This window comes from Egretta garzetta, unplaced genomic scaffold (assembly GCF_000687185.1).
Source record: "Egretta garzetta isolate BGI_Z169 unplaced genomic scaffold, ASM68718v1 scaffold23, whole genome shotgun sequence".
Lineage (NCBI taxonomy): Eukaryota > Metazoa > Chordata > Aves > Pelecaniformes > Ardeidae > Egretta > Egretta garzetta.
In genome coordinates this window covers 2,940,394-2,965,001 of record NW_009259237.1, presented here as the reverse complement: position 1 = coordinate 2,965,001, position 24,608 = coordinate 2,940,394, and the positions used below count along the sequence as shown (strand labels likewise).

Genomic DNA, 24,608 nt, shown 5'->3' with positions numbered 1-24,608 from the left:
GTTGGCTGCTGCCCACATGGGTGACTGGAGGATCTGCATCGTGTCACTCCACTGGCTGACAGGGCTGCTCATAGGATACAAAGACGTACTCTGACCGGGTAGCGTGTTCGTGACAGAGGACGCATGCTGCCAGGGTGCCTTTGGAGGCCAGGTTTTGGTTTTGTTATCCTGAGAAAACAAAATTATTTGGGTTGGGTTTTTTTTTTTTGGGGGGGGGGGGGGGGGTGGTGGTTTTTGCATTAATACTAAAACACTTCTTTTTTGAGACAATACTAAACACATCAACTTATCCCCACCTTGACATTTTCAGAAGATTAATTTATGTTTGAAAGCAGAATCAATGCATATATATCTCTCTCTCTCTCTCAAGTCTTAAAATATCTGCCTATTGAAAAGCCTTTTCATTTACTTCAGCACATTTGCTTGACATATAGTAGCCCCACTCTAAGTCAAAATTTCTAGCAAGACAGGTAATAAACATGCTGCTGCTTTAGTTTTCTCTGCCCAGACAATTAAATTGACTGTGTTGCCTCTCAGCTTAACTTGAAGTCTTTGGTTTTGTGATAATTTCTGGTGCAAGGGAGAAAGATAAGTGATTTTAATATTTAAACTCGGTAACTTTGATAAAAGCATCTAGTACTACTTGAGTGCAGATGATTTGGATTTTAGCTGAGGTAAGCAATCTGGAGATACAGATGCTATTCTAGTTGTTTTCCTAGTATAAACCACCCCAAAATGCAAACAGGAAAAATGACTAAGCAAAGCCATTTTCAGCTTACCTGATTACGGTCATCTGCTGCAGAAAGAAGAGGTGGTGATGGTAGCGTACTAGGTTCCTGTTCGCCACTACTGTGTTTTCTGCCCAAAAAAAAAAAAAAAGTGACATTTACTTTTTTTTTCCCCCCTAAAATGAGTCACTCACATTAACCTGCCACTGGCATATACTAGTCTGTAGTTTCAGTCTGTCATACTTGACAGCCCAGAATGTGTACTGACATTTCGTCTTGTTTCAGATATTTTTGCTCAGTACAGGTAAAAGCAGCAATGCAGAGACAAATTCATTACTGAATACTGTCAGAGCCTTGACAGTGCAGTAGTTCTTTGAGCTATAGCTTCAGCAACTTGCACACATTTTGTACAGGTGAAAGGAAGATGGGCTAGTCTTTTCCCCACTTGGAAAACTGTCTTTTTTTCTTCTATTACCTGCTCTCATTTGTTTTGGGTTGAGGTTTTTTTGGGGGGGGTTGGGGTTTTTTTTTTTGTTTGTTTTTTGGGGTTTTTTTGTTTGTTTGTTTGTTTTTATAAAGTCTCTTTTCTGAAATAACTTTAGAGAAAAGACAAAAGAAACAGTTAAGCAAGTGAAATATCTTGAAGCACAGTGACTTTACTGAGGAAAAATGTTACACCTTTGGTTTAAATTGTGACCCAATACCTAATATCAGATAGAAGTCCTTGACCACATGTGCTTTTAAGAAGGTTTTTTTTTTTTGGTTTTGGTGGGGGGGTGAGGTGGGTGGGTTTAGATTAAAGCAGAATCTTTTATCCTTTTATCCTTTGCTCCAATCATCAGGCCTCCATAAGTAAGCAGTCCTTTGCAGGTCAGCTTTAGAACTCTCAACCTTTTTGCCTTCTCTGATTGTACAATTTTAGCTATGGTATTTTGTCCAGCCCCTGCTTGTAGAATGTTTTTCTTCCTAAAAGTAACATAAGACAGTAGTACTGTTACTTCAGCTTAAGTTTTTATTTAATTGGTGGCTTGGCAGATTAATTCACCTATTACATGCTTATTGTGTTTTCCTTCCCTGCCTCTTTTTTTAAAAACATAAATAATTACCACTTTCTCTGTGACTGCTAATTAGCCAGCTCTCTTCCATTAACTCCAATTTAGCATTTACTGAAGCTCAACTCCTGTCCCCTCTATACAAAGTCTTAGTAAGTGTAAAGATTCAGAAAACAGCTCCGCTTTTCATTGATTCCTTTCAACCTCCTTGCCTTAGTCTCATTATTTGCGACTCCAGTATACTTCCTTTCTGGCAATGCACATAAAAATAGCTATCCAGGAATAATCTGCAGGAAAGTGGCAGGGCATCCACTGAGTTTTTCCTGCCACCAAAAAGCAGACAGAATCTTGTATCTAAATGTACTGACTCTGAATTATTCTGTGATCTAAACAAAAATAGATTATTTGGCCACAGAACTAGCTCATTTTATTTTTAGAAAAGGATCTGAAAAATAGTTTGAGAGAATGATCCCAGACTGGCACTGGGTTGGTATTTGTGCTTCATCTTGTGCCTTTTATTATTGTCTTAACTACCTTCTACTATGCAATCACTGAGGTTCCAAAGATACCCAGCTTCCAGCCCTCTAGAAAAGCAGAAAGCAATTGTAATTCATTCTGCTACTTTTAAGTGGACTGTTCATAGTTGAAAATCCTGGCTTAATTTTTATGTTATTAAGCTTATTTATGAATGCAATTAAGCCTCCTCTTCATATAATTAGAAATAAAGGACTAAATAGGCAAGTATTTATGACTACTTAAGACTACCAAAACAGTTGTGGTAGGCAAGGTGAGACCCAAGTCTACACAACATTATCAGCAGTATTTCTTGAGTGCCACCAAGTTGGAATAGAAGCCAGGAAATAGGAACTTGCTGGCATCAAAATGGACAGTGTTTGGGGCATGACAAAGCTGCAGTGAAGCACACAGTTTAGAAAAACAATTCAAAGATGAACTCTTAAGGCCTCGGTCGTTTAGAAAAAAGTGCATCCAAAATAGGCTACCTTGGAAGAGGCAAAGCATCAGATCTTCTAGACATACTGAAACTTCCTCTAACAACTGGCTTTTTGCACAGATGCTACTTCGTGTAAGGAGACAGCTACTAGTATAACTCAGATACAGTATATCCTGATCCATATCATCAGTGTAGTATGCAAACTGACATACTGTGTAACTTCACCTAATTAGCAGGAATTTCCTTTGTGTGGCTATTCAAATGAAATTATCAAAAAAAGAAGAATCTTACGAAGCAGTATGGATTTCTGTTCATTTTGCTCACCTTCTCTGCTTTACAGCAGCAACCAGGTCTGGCCCTGAGAACATGGAGAATAAACTGTCTCCATTAGCTGAGGAGGTCTCATCACTTGAGCTGGCAGAGTCTCCTTGAGTACCAGACCAGCTATTTGTCACATCACTGCAAGACAAAAAGTTTTATTAGCCCTTGTATTTGTAGTGCCTGGTCCAGACTGTATGCCCTAGTTAGTTGTGCTCAATCTTTGTCACAGGTAGGTGATGCCTCAGAGCACAAAGAAATGTCAATACTTTGTAAAATGTACCAGTAATAGAAATACTTTCGCTTACTTTAAGTGATCACATCAACTCCTTTGTCTGTTACAGTCACTTTATACACATTTTACTAAACTAATTATATAAATTAAAAGTGGCTCTCTTGGTCAGGAAGGAGAAGCAAGTGATGCTTGGTTTTGGAATCACTAAGCACTTGACTCTCTCATGGCAACACTGAGTGTGAACACATACTTGTCCTACTGGGTTTAAGCTAGCTTGAGTGTCACAGCTATAGCATTATGGACAAATGGACAGAGGATCTCGAAACACTCCTGTTGTAATAAATAGTTAGGATTTGGAAGATATTAAGAACTAACAACATACTTGCTGGAAGGTACCTGCCTTATAGTAACACAATTAAGTGGCTAAAATCTGGAAAGCTGAATTCAGTCAGGCACTGCAACTTTGATAGCACCACTTTTCATCAAAACTAGGTCTTAAAAGGTTTTCAAATAGTGAAAGAAAACCATTCTGAATGAATCTGTGCTACAAATTCCTTATTTCCTCTCTTCAAGTCATAGTTGGCATACATTTCACTCGAAAGAAGACATCAAACAAGTGTCAGTGCTTCAGTATCTGCAAAGCAGGAAGGGCTCAGATTTCTGTCAACATAATGAAGCACAGCTTTCACAGATGCAGCAGCAATTGGAAAAAAACACCCAGTATTCCCACATTCTGCCAAGTTTGAGTGTAAAATAGACTCTCATACAATAAAAATATGTAGCCTGTCCAATCTCTTACCCTTCTGTGAAATACTCAGGAAAGGGCCACGTTTTATGAGGATCATCAGGAAGAGGCCAGTTGCTACGCGTGTTGCTTGGGCGACGGACATGCTGTGCTTGCCTTTTCTGTTGCATAGCCTGGTTGACCCCAGCAACATAGCGGGCAAATTCTGGATCAGAGCCAACTGAATAAAAGAAACCAAGAAGTCAGTTGCTGACATTCAGCTATTTCTACTGCAGTTATCTCCCTCATTTAATCCTTTAGGCTTGACCATACCCCACAACAGAAAATAATTCCCTCGCTGATGATAAATGCCAGACAATGGTTGATACCTCTTCATGGAGCAGTGAAGAACACTGAGTGGGTAATGTTTTTAAAAGTAGATACGCACCATCCATACACAGTGGATAATAATTCTCACATGGAAGTACACCTGCCTCTTGCATTCCATCAGGGAAACAGTGTTTGTCACTACGATCATGTCTATACACTGAAAGGTCCAATATCCCATCAGCAGACGCTGATGGAATTAAAGCCTGTACATTTATCCAAGCTCAGAGAATAAGAACATACCAATTACTATATTTGATTCCAGATTGCGACATGATTTCCAGCTATGTTGTGATCCTACTTACTTCGAGAAATCAGAATCTCAGATCAATCATATCAGAATATAGAAATTGTCTGCTTCCTACAAAGACTAGTCAACAATTTTGAGAATATTCTGATCCTGACCTGCAAAATATTTCAGAATAAAATTGGTATTTACAGAAAAAAGCAGTAATTCTCAAAAATAAAAATTCTTCCATTCTTAAATCATCTGGTAAGTGATAAGCATGATCTTGTGCAGACACAGCAAAAGCCTTAATCCAAAAGTTTTAAATGCTCAGCTGGTCAGAGCAAATAATTCATGTATTAAAAAGAATGCTGTCATGAGTCACTGTAATTGAGTTTCCACAGCTTCTGTTTATTTTTGCCCTTTTTTTTTTCCTGAGGGAAAACTTTTCAATCCGACTGGTTTTATGGAAAATGTCTAGACTACTTGCATAGTAATTGCAGCAGGGAGTACAGAGCTGCTGGCTTGCTGGTCTGAGTTTTCAATTAAGAGTGAAGACTGAAGAACGTCCAACAAGCACGCACAGCTCGGAACGCAGAAATCAGTCTTTCATGTGATGGATTCCCTACATTCAATTCACAGCATTTAGAAGAAAGATTTCCTCATTTTCATTTGGCACATTCAGAAAAGAGCTCCACAATGTTTTGTTGGATGCAAATTAAAACAACAACAAAGAAAATACCTTTTGTTTCTATACATTCTTTATTATATAAGCAAGGGACAGAGCTATCCGACAGATGTACAGAAACAAAATATTCCCACTAATACTTGTTCTCTTTGAGAAATAGATGTCAGTTTATGTTGAGGCTGGAAGCTAGACAGATGCTCAGATCTGAGGATGGGATCTAGACAGATTCTAAAGGGCATCCAGGCTTTTTTCCTGTGGATAGCATTAAGGGTTAAATTACTGTTATATTCAAAATAACAACTTGTGTTGATTTTTACCTCAGTAAAAACATACCAGGTAAACAGCTTTTTACCAGAGATGTGCTTTACTTTATTCTTTCACATCTGTGAAAAGAATTCGAAAGACTTGCAGCTATCAACATTCCTTCTACTAGTTCTTACTACAACATTCTGTCATCAGATGATGAAGGTACGGCAAGATACATTTTTGGTAGCTAGATAAGCCTTTGCCATGAAAAGCCATCAGTTTTATAAATTCTTAATTAGTAGATCTGCATCTGAAGAGAGACATCATTTTCAGGCTCTCAAAATATTTATCAAAAAAGTAAAGCCATTTGTTTCAAATGACAAATGTACAAAGACCTAAGAAAGTCTGGAAATAGAAAAAGTGTTTTGTGTTTTAAAGCTTTCTGGACTACACTAATTAGAGCTTAAACTGAAAATTCCTACATCACAGCTCAATCTGGCAAGTTATATGAAGAAACTACCTTTCCAATGGAAAAATCTTATTTGATTGGAAGGGGGTTTTTTATTTTATTTTGGTTTTTTAAACCCCAGATGTGTGGAAAATACCATTTGCTCATCACTTCAACTGTAGAAACGTATCTTATTCCACAGAGCAAAATTTATCAACTTGAGTAAGTCACCTTTTCAGAGTATTGCTTTCAAAGTCCTTGATATTCATTGTATCAAATGGAACAAAAGAAGCAGCTTTATATAGACTGAAAATACTGTAGAAATATAATAGATTCAAAATGCAAAAAATGCCAGTCCTTTCTATAGATGCATTTTTTTCTCCTGCACATACATGTATTTGGTGCTTGGTGAAAGTAATTTTATCCTTCCTTAAAGGCTGTGATAATCCTTAAGTATATACCATAAGTATGTTTAAATAAGATGGTGCTAATTCAGACTTACAGTGATTAAGAAGCTTTTGATAACATAACTATGATGCCTATTCCTGCCTTATAAACTCCACTAATTTATCAAATCAGTTGACAAAATAACCATCAAAATTATCAGTCAAGCGAGTTGGTTTCCGAGACGCCTATGCAGTCCTAACACACATCCATGTGCAAATGAGCGTGGGAAACAGATTCATGGTTTGATAAAAGATTTTCCTGCTAGTTCTAGTGCTGCCGCCCTCCAGGCAGTTTTCATAAATGCATACTACGAAGTTTCTGTAGCTATGTTCCAGACCAACAGAAACTACATTTACAAGATAACAGATTTGTAAGTTGTCCTTAGTACTATCAGAAGAATTCATTAATCTCCTCTTAGACTCTACAGTCAATTTCATAGTCTTCAGCTATTTGCTTATGGCTATAAAATTTTATCTCACTTCATCTTTGACAATAATCTCTCTACATTTACAATTTATTGGCGATTCAAACACATCTGGCAAACCACATGGCACTTGCTCTTTAGTCTTTAGTCCTTCAGCATCCAAGTTTTTCACTGCAGTAAGCTGCAGAACAGGAACCAGTATGACTCCCATGGAACTGCACAGTAATGGAGGGTTAATGGTCCTTCAGCATCCAAGTTTTTCACTGCAGTAAGAGCTGCAGAACAGGAACCAGGGATATGGGAAAGATGCAATCCGGCTCTATCTCTACATTGTGAGACTGCTGAAGAGCAGGAAGGATTATTTTGGAGAGAGATAAAATACGTAAGTTCAGGAGTTAGCAATGGTTTTAAACAATTTTACAGAATAGTAATAGGAAGAACAGCATCTGTAAGTATCTGTTGCAGTACTTTGATGTGGTCCATATAGGAAAGGTCAGAACTATTACAACTGGGTCAAGAAACATGGAATTTGTTCGCATTCTTATTTATTAATCAAAGTTGCTTGTACTTTAGTTCACCTTCTGTTAAAAAAGAAGAGAGGCATAGATATAAATACCTGCTTGACTTTGTAAGCACCCTAGCATCTGGTGGACAGCACTAGGAAATGACAGTAGTTGCTAGCAGTATTTAACAGTATTCTTTGTAAATGGACTCTTATAAAAACATAATAAAGGAAAAGACACACACCTGCAGGGTCAAAAGGCAGGATTTCTCCCAACATCCCAAACACTCCATCAGTTTGGTCACGATTTGGCCATGTGTTGTTTCTAGGTCCTTGTGGTTTCTGTCCTAACATCTCTGACATCATATTGTCCATATAGCTGCTCACAAGACCCAAGCTGTACAAATCAGAGCTTAAATCTGAAAAACCAGGATTGTTCCACTGGTTTATATGAGACAATCCAGCTCCGACAGCTTGGGCTGGCTGCTGTGAAGAGTTAGTCAGCCATTTGGCAGGTACACGTTGCTGTGGTCCAATAGGTTGGAGCAAGTGTTGGTAATACTGCATTTGCTGCTGCTGCTGCTTTTGTGACTGTTGTTGCTGTGACAAGCCTTGCTGAGAAGGATGCAGTGGTGTGTGAGACACAGACTGTGGTTGCTGTTGTACTGTTCCTGATTTTTGTTCTGTTGCTGTAGAGGATGCAACAGAGTTCCTTCTTTTCACCATTGGAGAAGTCTGCTGGGATTTGCCCATGTTAAAACCAGACAAGAAATCTATAACATCCTGCATTTCTTGGTCAGTTGGTAAATTCATACCTTTGTCATCCTTGCCGTCATCCGGTTTGAAGAAGTTGTCCCGTCTTTCAACTAGAAACCCATTCACTAGCTGATTATTTGTGCTCTGAATTGACTGCAGTGGATCTGCGGTCCTAGGAAAATTACCAATGTTCAAAATGCTTTGTAACCTTGCATCTATGTTAGTGGGCATTTTAGCTTTCTCCTCTGAGTTGGAACTTATGAAGACATTTTTGGAAGGTGTATTGGGGATTGAGTAACTTCCAGTATTACTTGCACTGGTGCAGGAAGTTTTTTTTGTAAACCGTGAAGTCAGTTTTGAGAACGTCTTTTGTAGACCACCTGAAGATTTGCTTCCATTTCCGGATGGCATGTCAACTTGATTCCCAAAGTCTGAGATTTCACGCTGTAACTGGATCTGAATACAAGGCAAAGCTTGCTCCCTGCATCAACAAAAACACGTATATCAAACAATCTAATACATAACTGAATTTGTACTTTGGAGGAAAATGCGTATTTGGGTAATAGCTAGTGGAAGAAACAAAAGCAAAGATTGCCAAGTTCATCAGCTACTTCCTATGGTAACAACGCAAATTATTACTCATATTTACAATAGCATTAACTACCTTCCATTCCTTAAGAAATGTTAAGTGTGCTTCAAGCCCTAAATGGAGACTAATTTACTATAAATCAAGTGTTTTTGTAAGAGAGAAACAAATACTTTTGTACACTTGGATAAGCTGCTGGTTTGCTTTTAGAAAGCCTGCTGTATCTCTGTATGTACCCATAAGGTACCTACGTAGATTATCAATTTCTTGCGCTCAGTTTGACCCCTTCTGATGAACTGGTACTATCAAATTCCTCAGTACAGATCTTACAACAACGATGGCTTCATTTAAACTAGGAAAGCGGAGCATGGGGCTCAAGAGGAGATGTACCTTCCTTCCTTCCACCTGTGTATGTCAAACACTGCAGTATAGAGCACATCTACCAGTCCCAAAGTCTTCTCTGGATCCAGACTCCTCTGTAGCAGAGACATTGTTGCTGGATCTTCTTTCAGACACCTGTAATCATTAAGCTTAACTTAAAAAGAAATATTTTTATTTTTTTTACATTAAACAATTTTACCATACTAATCAGATAATGAAAGGCAAATTGATGCACTACTGCTCTACAGAGGTGCAACTACTAAAGGCAGCAGAATGAATGCCTGAGGGTTCCTAAAGACTATGCCTGCAGCCCCAGTTTCTTTCTACTGTTGAATATACAACTAATTTAACTGTAAAATTAGGAGTTATATACTTTATTTTAAAATCATGATTAATGATTAACTCTTTAGCTGAGCAGGCATAATTCAAGCACAGAGGTAAGAAATAATAAATGCACAAAGCCCACTTCTGGAAAATGGCAAGAGCACTCAACGAACCTGACACAAAACCCTAGCGCGAGTCCAACGCTAAGAACCCCCAGCCTGACCGACTCCAGGTGGCAAATGATTCAGCATATCCAGCAGTCTGGGAAGATTTTACTGAGCTGTGGAGATGCAGGATTAGTGATTTTTCTTCATTAATGGCACAGAATTAGGGCTGAAATTGAGGTGAAATCAGAGTAACTTAAATCTAAGTATTAGCACGTTTGTCAAGTAATTGGTGAGCCCCTCCAGCAGACGAGGGAAGAGGCACTCTCACTGTGTGTCAGCAGGCGGAGCTCTTCCAGAGCGCACAAAGCCTGGCTCAAAGCACTCTGCATTATTTCAGTTCTTTCATAATAGAGCAATTTACATGACGGGAACAGCCAAGTGCCAGTTTATGCTCTATAGAGGAATTAAAGATGTATTTGGGTGAACAGACTATCAGTTGACTTGTACTACTGGACATACCACTGGTACCATTAGTAACAGGCTATCTCACTGAGGATTCAGATGAATGAACTGCATTGTACTGAAATTCGTTACACTGAGTACTCCAAAGAAAGAGCGAAAGGAAGTGTTCTAATTCCAAATCATTGCTTCAAAAGGGAAGAAATCCTCACCTAAACTGCAGATTAATCCTACCATTTTTTCCTAGGGAGTCAACTAAACGGGTAGGAACAGCGTCTCTCGGACCACAGAGTTCTGCGGTTCATGACAGTGCTTAAGGAACAGCTCAGTGAAGAAAGAGCTAAAAAGCTCTCATATTAATCTCATCTAATTCCTCGCCTTCCTGAGGCAACAGCTGTGAGGACCTGCTGGGGAGGAGCATAAACAAGAATACTATTGGATTTTTTTTTAACCCTTCTCTTTCATCATCAAGCTTTTACTTTTTCTTTAAAAGTATGTTTTAGTGCCCCAGCACTGCTTCTCTTCTACTGCCTCCAACAGAGGCAGCACTAGTACAAAGGCAGCTCAAGTACAACTGTCTGTCTGTCAGGAATGATGCTATTCAAACAGTTCCAGATAAAGGAACTTAAGGAAGATATGCCATAACTGCGTAGTATTCTCTCTTCCATTTGTACTGCAATATTTCCCCCCATATATTTCAGTCATAGCTATTAGTGTAATCTGCAATACAGTATTTTTATTTACCAAGTTGATGGAACTTGCACCACAATTCTGGATCCTTCTAAACTTATCTGAGGAGCATAAGCTTCTTTATTTTCAATCTGTGCTGTGTCCACAACGACCTAGCAAATAAAATGAAAATAAAAGGGAAATTATTTTAAGAATAAGTTCTAGTTATTTTATCACCCCTGTAGTTAAGATGCAATAGTCTCACCTCCCTGCCACGCTACAGGTGCAAAAAAATAATCAGATAGAAACAAATCAACTCAGAAGTTAAAAAGTTGATTTCTATTTTAATATCTAAAAAAAAAGGAAAGAATACAAAATTATTAGTTTGATGCAGTAACCTATATTTCAAGGACTAATTCTTCTCAGTTACACACTGTAGTCATGCATCACTACGTAGTTACCAACTGCTTTACCTAACAGCCAGTAGTTATCAATGGCTTCATATAACAGCCCTTACATTTGAGAGGTTTGGCGCTATTACTACTATAATAGCTCCCAAACACCTATTTATCAAAATAGTTTAAATAATTTAGCTGCAGTGCATGGTATGATATAGACAAGTAGTATTTAGTCTGAAACTCTTCACATAGTTCACAATTCTCACCACCCCCACCCCCCTCCTTTTAAGGTTATAAAATTGCACACCAACATTTCTCTGTTCTACCTAATGGAACTGTACTATTATTAATTCCCTATTATACAAAGAGAAGAAAAGTGACTGTTCAATTTCTTGAATTCTGAGCCTTCTGTAAGACATCATAAAGATATATGAAAAATGAAAGTCTTGAAAATTAACCTTCTGCCATGAACCTTTCTTTTTATGGAATTGAGAAGGAATGGATTCACTTCAGCTTCATTTAAACTTTAATACCAGTGATAGTAAGCTCCATATTTGGTTCGTGCTTTCTGTTGTTGTCCAGTCTGCATGGGTTGGCCTTTTTGATCATTTCCATAATTTCCTATTTTGGTCATGCTGAACCAGCAGCTTTTTGGCAGCAGTCAGCAGTTCTTGCTTCGGTGACTAGCCGATTAGCTGCACCATTTATCCTTGAAATGGCAAAAGTCCTCCAGTATAAATAAGCCTCAAGGGATACTACTGGCTTTTTTGAAATCATCCTACACTGGTCCTACTTCTAACTGGTTGTCTACTACCGGTTATGAAGAAATGTGGGATATGAGTAACACTGAGAGCCTCTTCTCTCTCTTGCTTTAACAAAACCATCCAGTGACACTTGAACACAATTATTTCCCACCTTTTAGACATTTTAGCATAAGGCCTTAGTTTTCCTCCAGTTGACTTCAAGCATTTGCCTGAGTTTATTCAAACTTGTAAAACACGTCTAAACACAGTGACAAACGCCATGCTATTATCCACTCATGAAAATACCTCTCATTTAATAACAGGGCAACTCCATTACTTTTTTCCTTGTATTTGTACCATTTTAATTTTTTGAAATTTGGTAATCTGCAATTCAGCTGTACTGCAATTATAATTAGGATAAGGAGACACGGACTTCAGAGTGATTTTTCTCAGCTCCTAAGAAAAATACTATCTGCACCTCAGACCTGTGAGTCAGAACTAAAATTCCGATTTGTGCAGAGCTACATCAGCTTCTGGTAAGTGGTGCATGGTAGTGCTCATGGTCTGGACTTTGTTGGTGGTGTTCCCCCCCTCCCCCCATCTTGCCTTCTTCCCTTCAAAAAAGAAGTTTTGCATTTCTCAACATTTGGTCAGAGTTACGACACACAGGATTTAAACATTACTAGGAGATTTAGTGATTCTGCAATGCATGTTGGTTTTTGCTACAGAAAGATCTACTAGCACAAAAAAGGATGGCTAGAGACTCGGTTAAACAGAGGCCAATTTGAAGTTTTATTTCCACTCGTTCTCTGAATTCAACTCTTCATACATGTTATTTTTATTCAAACATGGAGATTTCTTCAGCTAACTGAAATCTGAAAATACAATTCTTAATATATATGCTAAGGTAAAAACTGAAAAACTGCACTTCAAAAATGAGTTCTTATGTTAAAAAACTGAAGCCTAAAATAACGAAGCAAACTAAGTCACATCTCATTGTACTTTCCACTCTTAATGAGTTTCTTCTTAAAAGGCACGTGGCAAGATAGGCTAAAGAAAGTAAGACTGTCACGTAATGTTCTTTTTTCTTTTTTACATTTGGCATTTAAATGACAAATTTACACACAACTCTGAACTAATGCGGAGAGCTTAGTTTCTAAAAGTGGTAAACCAAAGACTATGTAATATTGTCCCATGATTCATTTATCCAAGTTCTACACAAAATAAACTTAAAATAAACATATTCTCCCTCCCCGCCTGGTGGGTGCTTAGAGGATAGCTTCCTGTGCATCAGACATCTATTGTTCTTGTTTTACAGGTGTTTCCTCTCTCATCTCCACCCAAAGAACGCTTTAAAGAAGCAACTTACAATTTCTCATCATTGCATGAGGCTACATACAAGCATAACTGAATCTTGTAAAAAATTATGGCACCTAGTTCACAAAGAAAAACCTCAACCCGCACACCCTTCCAAACTGTAACAAATCAAAGCGAGAATGAATGGAAGAGAGAAGGCTCGCAAGCATTTTGTCCTGTGTATAGCTCATTACTTGTCTTTGAAGACAAAAACCTGCTACTTTGAAAACCTGAGGTTCATGATTCAACACAAGTAGTATTTGTTATATCAGCACTGTCATTAGGGAGAACATATAAGTAAGTTTTATGCTGACAACTCTCCGAATATTATGATAAACCTGAAGAATATCAGCGCTTTTATTACCAGCAGGTCTAACTAGTTATGTCTAGACTGGGGACACCAGGAGACTTCCAGACTCCTGAGTCCAAATGTGCCTTGGGCCACTCCCCAAATCTCATCAGGGCAGGGCTTGGGAGTACACAACCTTGAAACCCCCTGGAAAGGAAATGGTGGGAGGCGCAGCATCCTCCAAGGCATTCCTCATCTAGACACTCGGGAGCCAAGAACTCCTCCTGAGTTATGGCACACTCCCATAGGGCTGCTGAGAAACAGTTTCTTTCTTGGCCTCATTTCCCATACGTTGGGGCTGACTCCCAGCATCCTACCATGAACTATGGCAAGTGCAGATCCAATCCCACTTGACCATATGTTTTTTTTTCTAGTTCTTCTTGTATTTATTAATATTTAATACGTATTTTCTTTGAAAACACCTAAGTAGAAATTTGATCAATCCTACCATTCCACAGTTGCTTTCTCTCCCTACAAAGATACCACTTTCTGCTGCCTCCCTGTAAAACTTCCTTGTACAAAGCAGTTAATGCACTACCATCTCCTATCCTTAAATCTCTGTATCACAGTGAAGGAAGGACTGAGAGCAGGTGCACTGCTGTTATGGTATTGATGGTCTGTCCCTTTGATTTTAGGCTTTCTTTACATGAAAAGTCAGTTGAATCCTAGTACGATTTGAACCTACTTCTCTAACAGATATTTAATAATAAGGGAATATCTAGTATCCAATATCTAGTATAAAAGGAATGCTGAAGTGGAAATATCTGAGAAATTTACTATTTACAATTTATCATTCACTGTTCTTGGAGAACCTAGTAATGGTACCAAAACGCATGTGGTTTAATAAACTAGGACAGAAGGTCTAAGTCACTTAATCAACTGGGTGATTCGTTTGAAAAATGTGGTATTTACAAAGTATGTAGCAATATGGATTCTTTCATCAGAAATACAACTAGTTACAAAGTCCTGATGGCCTGCCATCACCTTGAACAAAGCATCAATATACGAATCGACAAGAAGCATTTAGCTCATTGTAGGTTAAAGACGGTTCAAATACGGGACAGAAACTATCACAGGCTACGATATACCTTTATGCTCGCATTTCTTTCCTATCCTATTGCGTTCTTGCCCCCATTGTATTTGTCCAGTCAAATGAAAACTCACAGTAGTCAAAAAAAACCTATGCATCATGAATGAGCACTTTATTAAAGGAAGAGATTGCAGCAATTAGTTATGGGAGCACAAATGCATTTTCTTACCACAGTATGTTCCAAGCGTCTGTTTTTACCAACTGTTTAGATACTGTAAAATCCATGGAGTTTGTTTCTAAAGAACACATATGTCTACAGCAAGGTATTTAATTGCTCTGTCCTTTGTTGGAGATGTCAGGCAGAGTTACTTGGTGCTGAGGACTTCCTGTTTTATGTTGGGCAGGAAACCCAGCTTCCATTCAAAGCAGAGAGGAAATGAAAAAAATGGCAGTTTTTAAAGCTAATCTGAGAGAAGGGGTGTTTCTTTTTAACATGGTCATCTATAGATTTGAAAATTTTTCTATTTCACTATGAATCAGAAGTTTCATTTCTTGTGTTCTCTCTAATAACAGAGACTATGAAGTACACAGTACATTCTCCTGTTCCTATCAACTACAGATACCATCTACAAACTTGCATCGTACGAGGATACGTTTTGCTCATAAATCAAGTTAGCTGAAGACAGTGGAAATTCATTTCCAAACTCTTTAAATATCTAGTTTCTCTTCAGGATGTTTAAGTAGCCCTTTTTTTTCCTAAGCCTATTCATAGTCACTTACCAGTCCAGCTTGGCCAAATAACAATTGTACAGCAGTTTTGCAGGCTCCTCGCCAAGTGGAAGGGCAAACCTGATTTAGTACTTCAGTAACAGGAGAATCATCCCGTGGTGTGAGTCCATTATGGCATCCAGCTTCTTTAATCAACTGCAGCATTGTGTGCTGAAAAAAAGAAAAAAAAAAAATCATAAAAACTTTGTCATACGAAACACATGATTCAGAAATGTTAACACTCAACTGCAGCATTGTGTGCTGAAAAAAAGAAAAATAAATCATAAAAACTTTGTCATACGAAACACGTGATTCAGAAATGTTAACACCGATGCTTCCGTATGTATTTATCATTGTTCTACAGGTTTCTCAAACAACTATAATGTCTGTTACCTCTGAACAGTCTTGTATGACTACAAGTGCTCAACTGCAGAATGGAAATGTGGAAGACTATTTCTGCTGTTTGGAACTCAATACTCAGCCACAATCATAAACAGTATTTTTGCTTATATGCTTGCAAAATGGTTTAACCAGAACTACAAAAAGCACAGCAAAGACAACAAGAAAAGCAGCATTTTGAGCTGTGGATTGTTTCAACTCTTTCAGAAGCAAGGAACTGGGCTTATAAAAACAAAAAAGTGAAATGCTGATTAAAATTGCCCAAATTACTTCTGAATGGACATCTTTTCCATTCGGTTATACTGAAAATACAACTGACTTCCCAAATTAAAATTATTTTCTAAAAACTGATTGAAGTTTGTAAGAAGACATTAAAAGGAGCTGTGTTACAAAATATTTTTTTCAAGTACCTTCCTTAGCACTAGGCTGGGCTAGACTTATTTTGGCACCTAAGGCGATAAAAGCTCTGAAGTGCACCACCTGGCTGGGTCATATGTAAGGGCTCACTTTCCTCTGTACTTCTTGAGGCCTAACCCACCTACTTTCACAAAGTTCACAGAAGCTTTATTACGTCCTAGACTTCTATGCTTCTCTCAGATTGGACTGAATTTGCCCAGGTGGTTAAAATGTTATCAGAAGCAGGCGTGGACCTACAATGTGATCAACATCTTGTTTCCACAGGAAGTCAGGCTAAAAATATGCACTTTTAAACACAAGATTGGCACTGAACTTCTACTGCAGTTTCCTCTGAATTTTAAGGAGTTCTCCTCTTTTTACTTTTTTTTTTTTTTAAAAAACTTTTTTTTTTCCTTTCTCTCTTCACTCCTGTGGTTAGATTCAGGGTTATTACCGTTTTCAGCTTCAGGTTTTCTGCTGCAGACTCATTAAAGGATATTCCTTTCAGAAAATGCGATCCTATCTGAACAGGTACAGTGGGCAGTTCACACTGAATTGGCTGAGGTGGAGTCTGTCTCCTTCCTGTTTGCTGGGCTTCAGCTTCACTGCAACAGCCCTGAAATATAAAAGATCAATTAGAAGAAATGAAGGCATTAGAAAATCCTAGTATGAGTCAATTTTTTTTTTTTAATAGTTATTTTCAAGGTGAGGAGGGATGAAAGAGAGAGCAGGTTTAGCAGGTCCTACCTGAAGACTTGCTTCAATAGCTTTTGGGTTCAAGTGGAAGCCAGCCTTCATTGCATATTCACAATGGCCCAAACTCTCCAAAGCCACTTTGTAAGCCTGACATTAAACAAAAAGTTGAGATAGCACAGGCTTATCAGCAAGTAAGCAAGCATGCAGTCATGTGTCTGGATACATACATAAGAATCGTTAACATAGATTTACCCTACTCAGTTCTATGGCATACACACATTCATCATGTAAGATTCCAATACTGTAATTCTCAAATACCTCATGGCTGCCTGTCATACATATCTCTGCAGTAATATACTCCTTCCCTATGCCATTCCTTGGCCCACTGACTGTACCACATGCACATGAAAGCAGAAGACTTTAAAAACTCACCTGCAAAGCACTGTCTATTTTCACATTTAGCTCTTTGAGCTGATGTTCAGGGATTGCCACACTCTGTGAGCAGAAAAGTTGCTGAACTTCAATTCCTGCCAAACATCCATCACAGCCTCTTTCTCGCAGTCGAGATGTGGCCTGTAATGTAAAAAAAAAAAAATCCAGGGTAAAGAGGTTCAACATTAAACCAGGTCAAGCTTAATTAAATTTAAAAAAAAAAAAAAGAAAAAAACCCCACAGATTTTGAAACACTATAAAGGAGATTAGAAGCAGCACCTGGTGGAAAGGATCTGGAGGAGATTATTTATTATAACTTATTAAGCCTCTCCTGCTACTTTGAAAGTACAAATCTCATGCAATTTGTATGGCATATAGGTGTTGGCTAGCAACTTATTCAACATTGTTTGCTGTTACTATTCCAGCTCCCTCTCAGGACTAAGGATCCTGTTACACAGGCCACATGACGACTGTGGTTACCAAAGGAGGGACTTACAGCTTCAACATAAATGGTATTACTTGCCACAGAAACAGAAGATACATTTAATCATGTGTACAACAGAAGATGTATTTTGTAAAATTAAGGGTGATTACTGTGGTGCAGTTTGAGAAGAGCCACACAAGACTGTAAGATCAACTTAGTACAGCAAGAGAATAGCTTTATGTAATATGATTTTGAAAAATAAGAAATATGAAAACCCAAATATCTAGTTTTAACTGTAAAATACTGCAGTACTGAGCAGAGTAAAACAAATAGAAACCTACTCTCAACTGCATTTAAGGCCTCAGACAGCTTATTTTTCTGTCTAAGAAAGAGTCTTGCTCTAAAGCAGGATGTCCAAATGTATGTTTAATAAAGGATTTGATTCCTGTAATACTTGTACTAAACTCTACTCCAAAATACAGGTTTTATTAACAGAAATAGCTGAAGTGGGCTGTTAAGGAGATAAAAGAGAAAGTTAAGGTCCCAGATTCTGCAAACCCAAGTTTAATTTTAACCACATTTTAAACAAATTTGATAGCAATGGCAGGGCATTTCTAGAAATTGTAACACAGTTTTAAGGAACTAAGTATATTAAACAAAATTGACTGTTCTTATGCAGAAGGAGTAAAGCTATACCAGGATCAAACCCGTTAGATTATCTGTAATGCACCTAAAGCTTTATCCAGTGAAATAAATTTATGCTGCCGTAAAAATTACAAATAATTCCTCTGCATTCGTAGTTCTACAGGAAACTTATTTCATTTACCTTGCAATGTTATTTGATAAATGGAAACCTTGACAAGATTTCCAGTAAAGATGATTAACACGCCTGTGTGGGCAAAAGCACATGCTCCGAGTTACTTGAATTTAAGGAAACCATGCGCTCAGTGGCTGAATCCATTTTGATCGATCAGTCTGCAGACTTTAATAGTGCAAGGGAAAGCAGAAAAGCTCATAAAACTAATTTTCTTTGTAAATTACTTCTTTTGGCAGGAAAAGTAAGGATTCCACTGATGGCAAATGTTTGTGAAAATACAAGTCCAGAGAGTCGTACATTTAGGTAACGTGGTTAACATTCCAACAATTGATGGATCAAGCAACAGCATGAAGATAAAAGTGTTAAAAGTTACCATAAAGATTGTCTAAAATAGAATCCGTGCTCAAAATTCAAGAGAAACAGACATTATCTAAATTATTTTTCACCAAGATTTTCCTCTGGTTTTGCAAAGACTTGTTGTATGGGGATTTTTTAAAATCCTCTCTGCCTGCGAAACCACATTTGAACATTGTTAATTCATTACTAATAACAAAAAGCTGTTTCCAGTGTTGTGCCCTCCTTATGTACAACCATATCACAAAGAAAAGTTTACAGAGGGCAAAGACTGTATAATCACCACATAGGTAAAACCAGTTTTAGCATCTGAAACTAACTGCACCGTGTTCCCCCTTCAAATGTAGCATGTCTTTAAAACCAAAGATTTTCTTCCTTTATTAGGGCATCCAGCCTGAATTTAGGTTTCACTAAATATAACTGTCATTTCAATAAAAATAATGACACTCCAGCAAGACGACCTCCGTACCTCTGCTGCTCCTCTCCATGATCTTATTGCATCTTCTAGCTCATTTGTGGGGCTTAAATTTGAGGCTCCAGCCCCGCTAATGTTCTTTCTCTCCTGCGCTACAGCTTCAGCAAAGCAAGAGTGTGCCACTGGCTGGACCTTCTGCAAAGCTTGTGACAGGAACTGAAAGTGGACCTGCATCACCGTCAAGAAACATCGCCCAAGTACCTGCAGGAGAAGAAACAAACCACTTTCAAGCAAATAGAAGATTTCACAGAAGCTTCCCTTCTTCCTTTTTGCTCTGCGTTTGGGGTAAGGAACGAAGTTAAACTCAGATCTTTTTTTTATTAAAATAACACTTCAAAACATAAGTAACGTGATATTTAACCACTTACTTAAAATAAGGTAAACAGTGAGTGACCAGTGGTTTCTATGAATTAAGGGGAGATCAGTGATCCCATGTAATTTTCACTTCTGCACTCAAGTTATGGTTATTTGAAGAATGAAAAGCATAAGTTACTTAGCAATATCAAGCACATGAAACAATACAAAAATGGGAGAAGCATATTATCACAAGGACAAAGTCAACAGCAAAACCCACTTGTACATAGACCTAGCTGAATTTATGCTAAAAAACCCAGAACAAACAAACAAAAAAATCTGAATAATTTTAAAACATTATCATAAAAATCAGAAAAGTTTAATCCAGCAGTTTATCATCTAAGCAGAGCAATAACTGGTAACAAGCAGGAAAAACATTCTGCCACATAATACAGTGGCAACACCGTGCCATTTTTAGAATGTAGTAGTGACTGCAGAATGCATGCACAAAGTTGCAGCCCTGTCACTTGCATTGTCTGACAGGAACCGCTAACGCTGGCACAAATCTTCTCTTCAGAATATTTCACTGAAATGGGTCATGTAACACTCACTCGGAAAGCGTGAGGAAAGGCAGGGAAGCGAAGGGCTGCTGCTCCCTCCCCAAACTCACTGAGCTGAGGGGCAACACCAGCACCCTGCCGGGGAAGGGGTGCCCACCTCTGCCAGCCGGAGCTGGGTTCCATATCCTGGACCTCTGTCCCCTGCACATTTCCATCCCCGTTTATCTCCCTCTCTTATACCAGTACTAATGAGAATTCCGACCAGAGACAGACACGTGCCTCAGTTACTACAAGCAAAACAAAGCAGGTCACACAAATGGAGTATTTAGGTGCGGCCACCATGAGTGGAAGAACAGACAGGAGTGCAGCCATCCAGAAGGACAACCTGGAGAGCAAAGCAGCACGAACAGGGGTGCTCTGTCTACCTTCAGGGCCACGCTCTCCTAAGCAGATGAAAGCTTACAACAAAGCATAGCTAGAACGCAGCGGAGAAGCAAGCATTTTCCAAATTACTGTAGAAAGTATTTAAAAGCCATTCGAAGTGTTTTGTTTCTTTTACCGAGTTTGTCACACAAAGTGGTTTAAAATGTATATTTGACTTTGATTTATTAAAAAAGACTCAACTTGAATTCCATTTTAGGAATAATTCATAAAATAGACAGATAATGTGCAAAGCCATCGTGCCTTGGAGCAAATAAATCATCTGGCTTATTTTCAGCTACATTCTTCTGGAATAAAAATGTTCAGACACAATGATCTTACTGGCAAGACTCTGTAGTCACACGAACAGTTATATGCATTAACTATCTACTTCAGAAGAACCAGTGGTGGCAATGCTTTTTTCCATCGCATCCGGACTCCTTTTGACATTCCATTCTGGTTCAATCACTTCCCTTCTTTGTACAAGGCACAAAATTAAACATTTTTGGTACTTTGATTGACCTCTGAAAGTAGAGTTTGCCTTATTAAAAAGGCAGTCAGCAAATGATAAAATGAATGAAACTCCAACTTTCCTGGCTACAAGATTAGAAAGATTTATAAGAAAACTGGGGGAAAAGACAACTGGAGGTCTGAATATTTCTGTGCATGAAGAATGCGTTCTCAGGGGAAGAAGAAACTAGGACTCATTAGGAATTTCAAGCCGATTAAGTTTCAAAGAATATTTAAGGTACAGAGGTTGAAGTTTCCCCTGCCTGGGAATAATGCTCAAAATAAACAAATGATTTAGTTTTTAAGAGGCAGCACACAACACTCCTAGTATCATTTACAATGTTAAAAAGTAAGGATAAATAGTAACATCTGTTTTACTGAACTTCTATTTTATTTGAAAAATAATCTATTTCAGTCTTCCTCAGGAATGGGTAAGGATGGTTTTAACTGCTTAAATAAAATCCAAGTGGTGGAGGATTTTTGCACTGTTAAATGCTCACTGCAGATGCCAAACTCACTTTGCTTTAAAGTTCATTTCTTGAAGATTTTCTCCCAAAGAGTGGAATCTGTCTTAACTGTGGGAAAGACGCATGACCGCCACCAGTTTAACACACACAGCCAGGGTTGGCCAGCAGTTACGGAAGTGTGAAGCAATATACTACATCTCTGTTGTGAAATCTGCAGAACAATATTAGCATATGGATGTATTTTTTTTCACAGTTAGAGACACCACCATCTCTTTTTCGAGTTTATTTTTCCCTGCTTTCCCATGCAGAAGTGTTTGACTCTCCTGCTTTAGACCGTAAGAACAAACTAAAACCTAGAGACTATGTAGTAATTGAAGATGAACTGCAATCATCACAGTCAAGTGTCAACTAGTAAATTTTTCTTAGTAGTGGTGGTGTTTTCCTAAACCATTTCTTAGAATCATTTACATTGCTTATACGATGAGGTCTTCAGCTTTGCATGCTTTTTGTCCCAAGAAATACAGCTCCAGCACCTTGACTTGCCTAGCCCATTACCAGGTAGGATGGCTATCTCTCTCAGCAGCTGAATAACCTTACCTAGAGGAATCTGTCTTCCTGTTCAGGCAGTTGGAAGCAATGGGACTTTTGGGGGAGGACTCACTTCAGACCTGTCTCTGAAACAGGTGATGAGTTTAATCAAACTGGTTACATACAAACAGGAGCATCAGGTGGAGATGCAGTGTTAGGTTACTCTGTCCCATATTATGCTCCTAACAGGGGCACACAATCAACTTTGGAATAGTTTGCTGGACAAAGTGCACACATTAAATTGCCAGATTTCATTGCTAAACAGTGCAAATCCCTGGCAAGCAAATCTTATACAACAGATTCTTTAAAACAGAACACTCCCACTAATAAAGTTAGCAAATAACCAGTGTCAGTCTTCCAAACTTGATGCAAACGCTGACTTTCCAAGTACCATTTTATGTAGTAGAATTTAGTTTTCCTTCTCCCTCCCCCCCCCCCTTTTTTTTTTTGCTATTTCCCAAAACAAACAAAACCCTCAAAAAACCAAAACACCACAACACGCTTATTCAGTGGTTTCCTACCCTCATTTCCCTTAACAGAGTTCTTAATGGCTTTGGTAGTGCTAAGCCCTGTGCACAACCTGTCTACTCACTGAAGAGAGCAGATTAAAATATCAGTGTAATGAAGTTAGCAATGAGGTATGGCTCAAACTGGTGTACCAGTTATGAGATAACCCCCTTTCCCACATACTACCAAAAGTGGGCAGAGTATTACTCATTTTTACTATGTAGCAATGCCCTGCAGTTCAGGCACCAAGAGCACCTCCAAGGGAAGACAAGATCCTGCTCATTGAAAAAGAGTTACCTACACGATAACTAGATTCCAGCAGATGTTGCAGCTTCACATCTCCAGTACTAGGAGACAGGGGCAACCTAACAGACTCATTTCTGCTAACAGTCAACCTAAAAGCCCACTAGTGATAATCAGATATTGACAGCTACTAAAATGCTAACTATAATTTAGCAAAAAAAGCATTTAGGTGTTAAGCATTTCAAAAATAAGAAGCAGCAATTTAAATGCAATACAAAATATTTCTAAAGACAATGCTAGGAGACCTGAGAGCAGACCACGAGTTTATAGACCAAGACAAGAGTACGCTGTCATTCCAGCAAGCCATAGAATTTTCTACTGATCTGAAGCAGCTTTTTGCTACTAACAGTTCCTCAACTCAGAAAAGTCTGAAGCCAGTCGCCACAAATCACAGGAAAGATAATAATTTAAAAATATATTTAAACTGGGCTTTACTATGTTTGCTAAGGAAAGCCTACATTTTATACTTAGACATTTTTGTCCCACCAGCTTCTTGTTCAAAAATCTTCAGTTATTTTATAAACATAAGAGCCAAAAAAAATCTCCATTTAATACAAATCAGAGCATCCAAGTAAATATCCTGTGCCCATCCATGCTTCCCTTTTGTTTAGGAAGGCAATGTGTATGTCCATCATTACTACCACTTTTAAGAAAATAAACAAGCTCCTTGTAACTAAAACAAGATTCATTCTTTGTATTTTGCAGTACTGAGGCTGCTGCAAAGCTTCACAGAAGATGAGGAAATACATAAACTTTCTTCCAGTCTTATTTTTTTCTTTCCCCACAGGATTTCCTTTAACGCTTTTATTAACAGAAGTACAGTTTTACTGCATTCTTCCAGCTTACAAAACTTTAACAACAGATCTGGAAAACTTAACATAACACACGCTCTTGTTCCCCCTGATTTCCAAGCTGTTGCTCACCCATACAGGCGCAAAACACCTGAGAATTCAAGTTTTTTGAAAGAGGAAAGGAAGAAAATGAAAGTCAGCATTTGCATTTCTGAAATTAAGAAACCCTGGGAAACTCCATCTGTCACCAACACTTTGATCAAGAGAAGTCACCTTCTTACACATCTTAGCAGACAGCTCTGAACTAGCAAGCTCTATTATGCTAAAAAACAATAAATAAACTAAAAACCTCACCCACTGCTGCTATCATCCAGGTTGCGCAACGTTTTTTAGTCCAAATCCAAGTCAGTGTATGTTTATCAGAACTTGAAGTTTTCTTGTTATTTGCCTTCCCTGGGGGCTAGAGCCCACTACACTAGATGAAAACATGTGGCACCTCAAAAAAGCTAGGGCACTCAGAAATTTCTAAAGCCAAACATGCTCTACTTACATTTCTCCTTCTTCCTCAAAACATACAGCCTTTGTTAAGGAAGGCTTAGGAAAAGTACATTTTCCTTAGCTGGGCTCATGCATAGAAAAAGCCTCATTTTCATGTTCTTCTCATGAATTTGGGGTTCTGTCCTCCTACCCTACCACGAATTACAAGTCAAGTAAGAGGCTCTGGAGTACCTCCTCATAGAATATTGCTGAGCTGCCACTCAGATATCCGACCATCTCTCAATTCTTTCTCAGAGCTGCAAGTTCTTTCAGTCATCTACTAAAGAAGCTGCAAAAGCAACTTCAGATATTACTGTATTTCCCCCCCTGTATTT

At 38.3% G+C, this 24,608-nt stretch overlaps 1 protein-coding gene across 1 annotated transcript in view; it reads right to left on the bottom strand.

The window, feature by feature from the left end:
• Nucleotides 1-24,608, bottom strand: part of GARRE1 (granule associated Rac and RHOG effector 1) — a 32,812-nt gene that overhangs the window by 3,640 nt on the left and 4,564 nt on the right. Inside the window, exons 2-13 of the mRNA XM_009635916.2 lie at nt 19,291-19,497; nt 17,227-17,367; nt 16,846-16,941; nt 16,553-16,714; nt 15,316-15,474; nt 10,735-10,832; nt 9,110-9,235; nt 7,623-8,614; nt 4,085-4,250; nt 3,057-3,191; nt 780-858; nt 1-168 (exon numbers count right to left, since the gene is read on the bottom strand). The exon at nt 1-168 is cut by the window's left edge and continues 3,640 nt beyond it. Of these exons, the coding sequence (XP_009634211.1) occupies nt 1-168; nt 780-858; nt 3,057-3,191; nt 4,085-4,250; nt 7,623-8,614; nt 9,110-9,235; nt 10,735-10,832; nt 15,316-15,474; nt 16,553-16,714; nt 16,846-16,941; nt 17,227-17,367; nt 19,291-19,497 (2,529 nt within the window). The remainder of the gene's footprint in view (nt 169-779; nt 859-3,056; nt 3,192-4,084; nt 4,251-7,622; nt 8,615-9,109; nt 9,236-10,734; nt 10,833-15,315; nt 15,475-16,552; nt 16,715-16,845; nt 16,942-17,226; nt 17,368-19,290; nt 19,498-24,608) is intronic.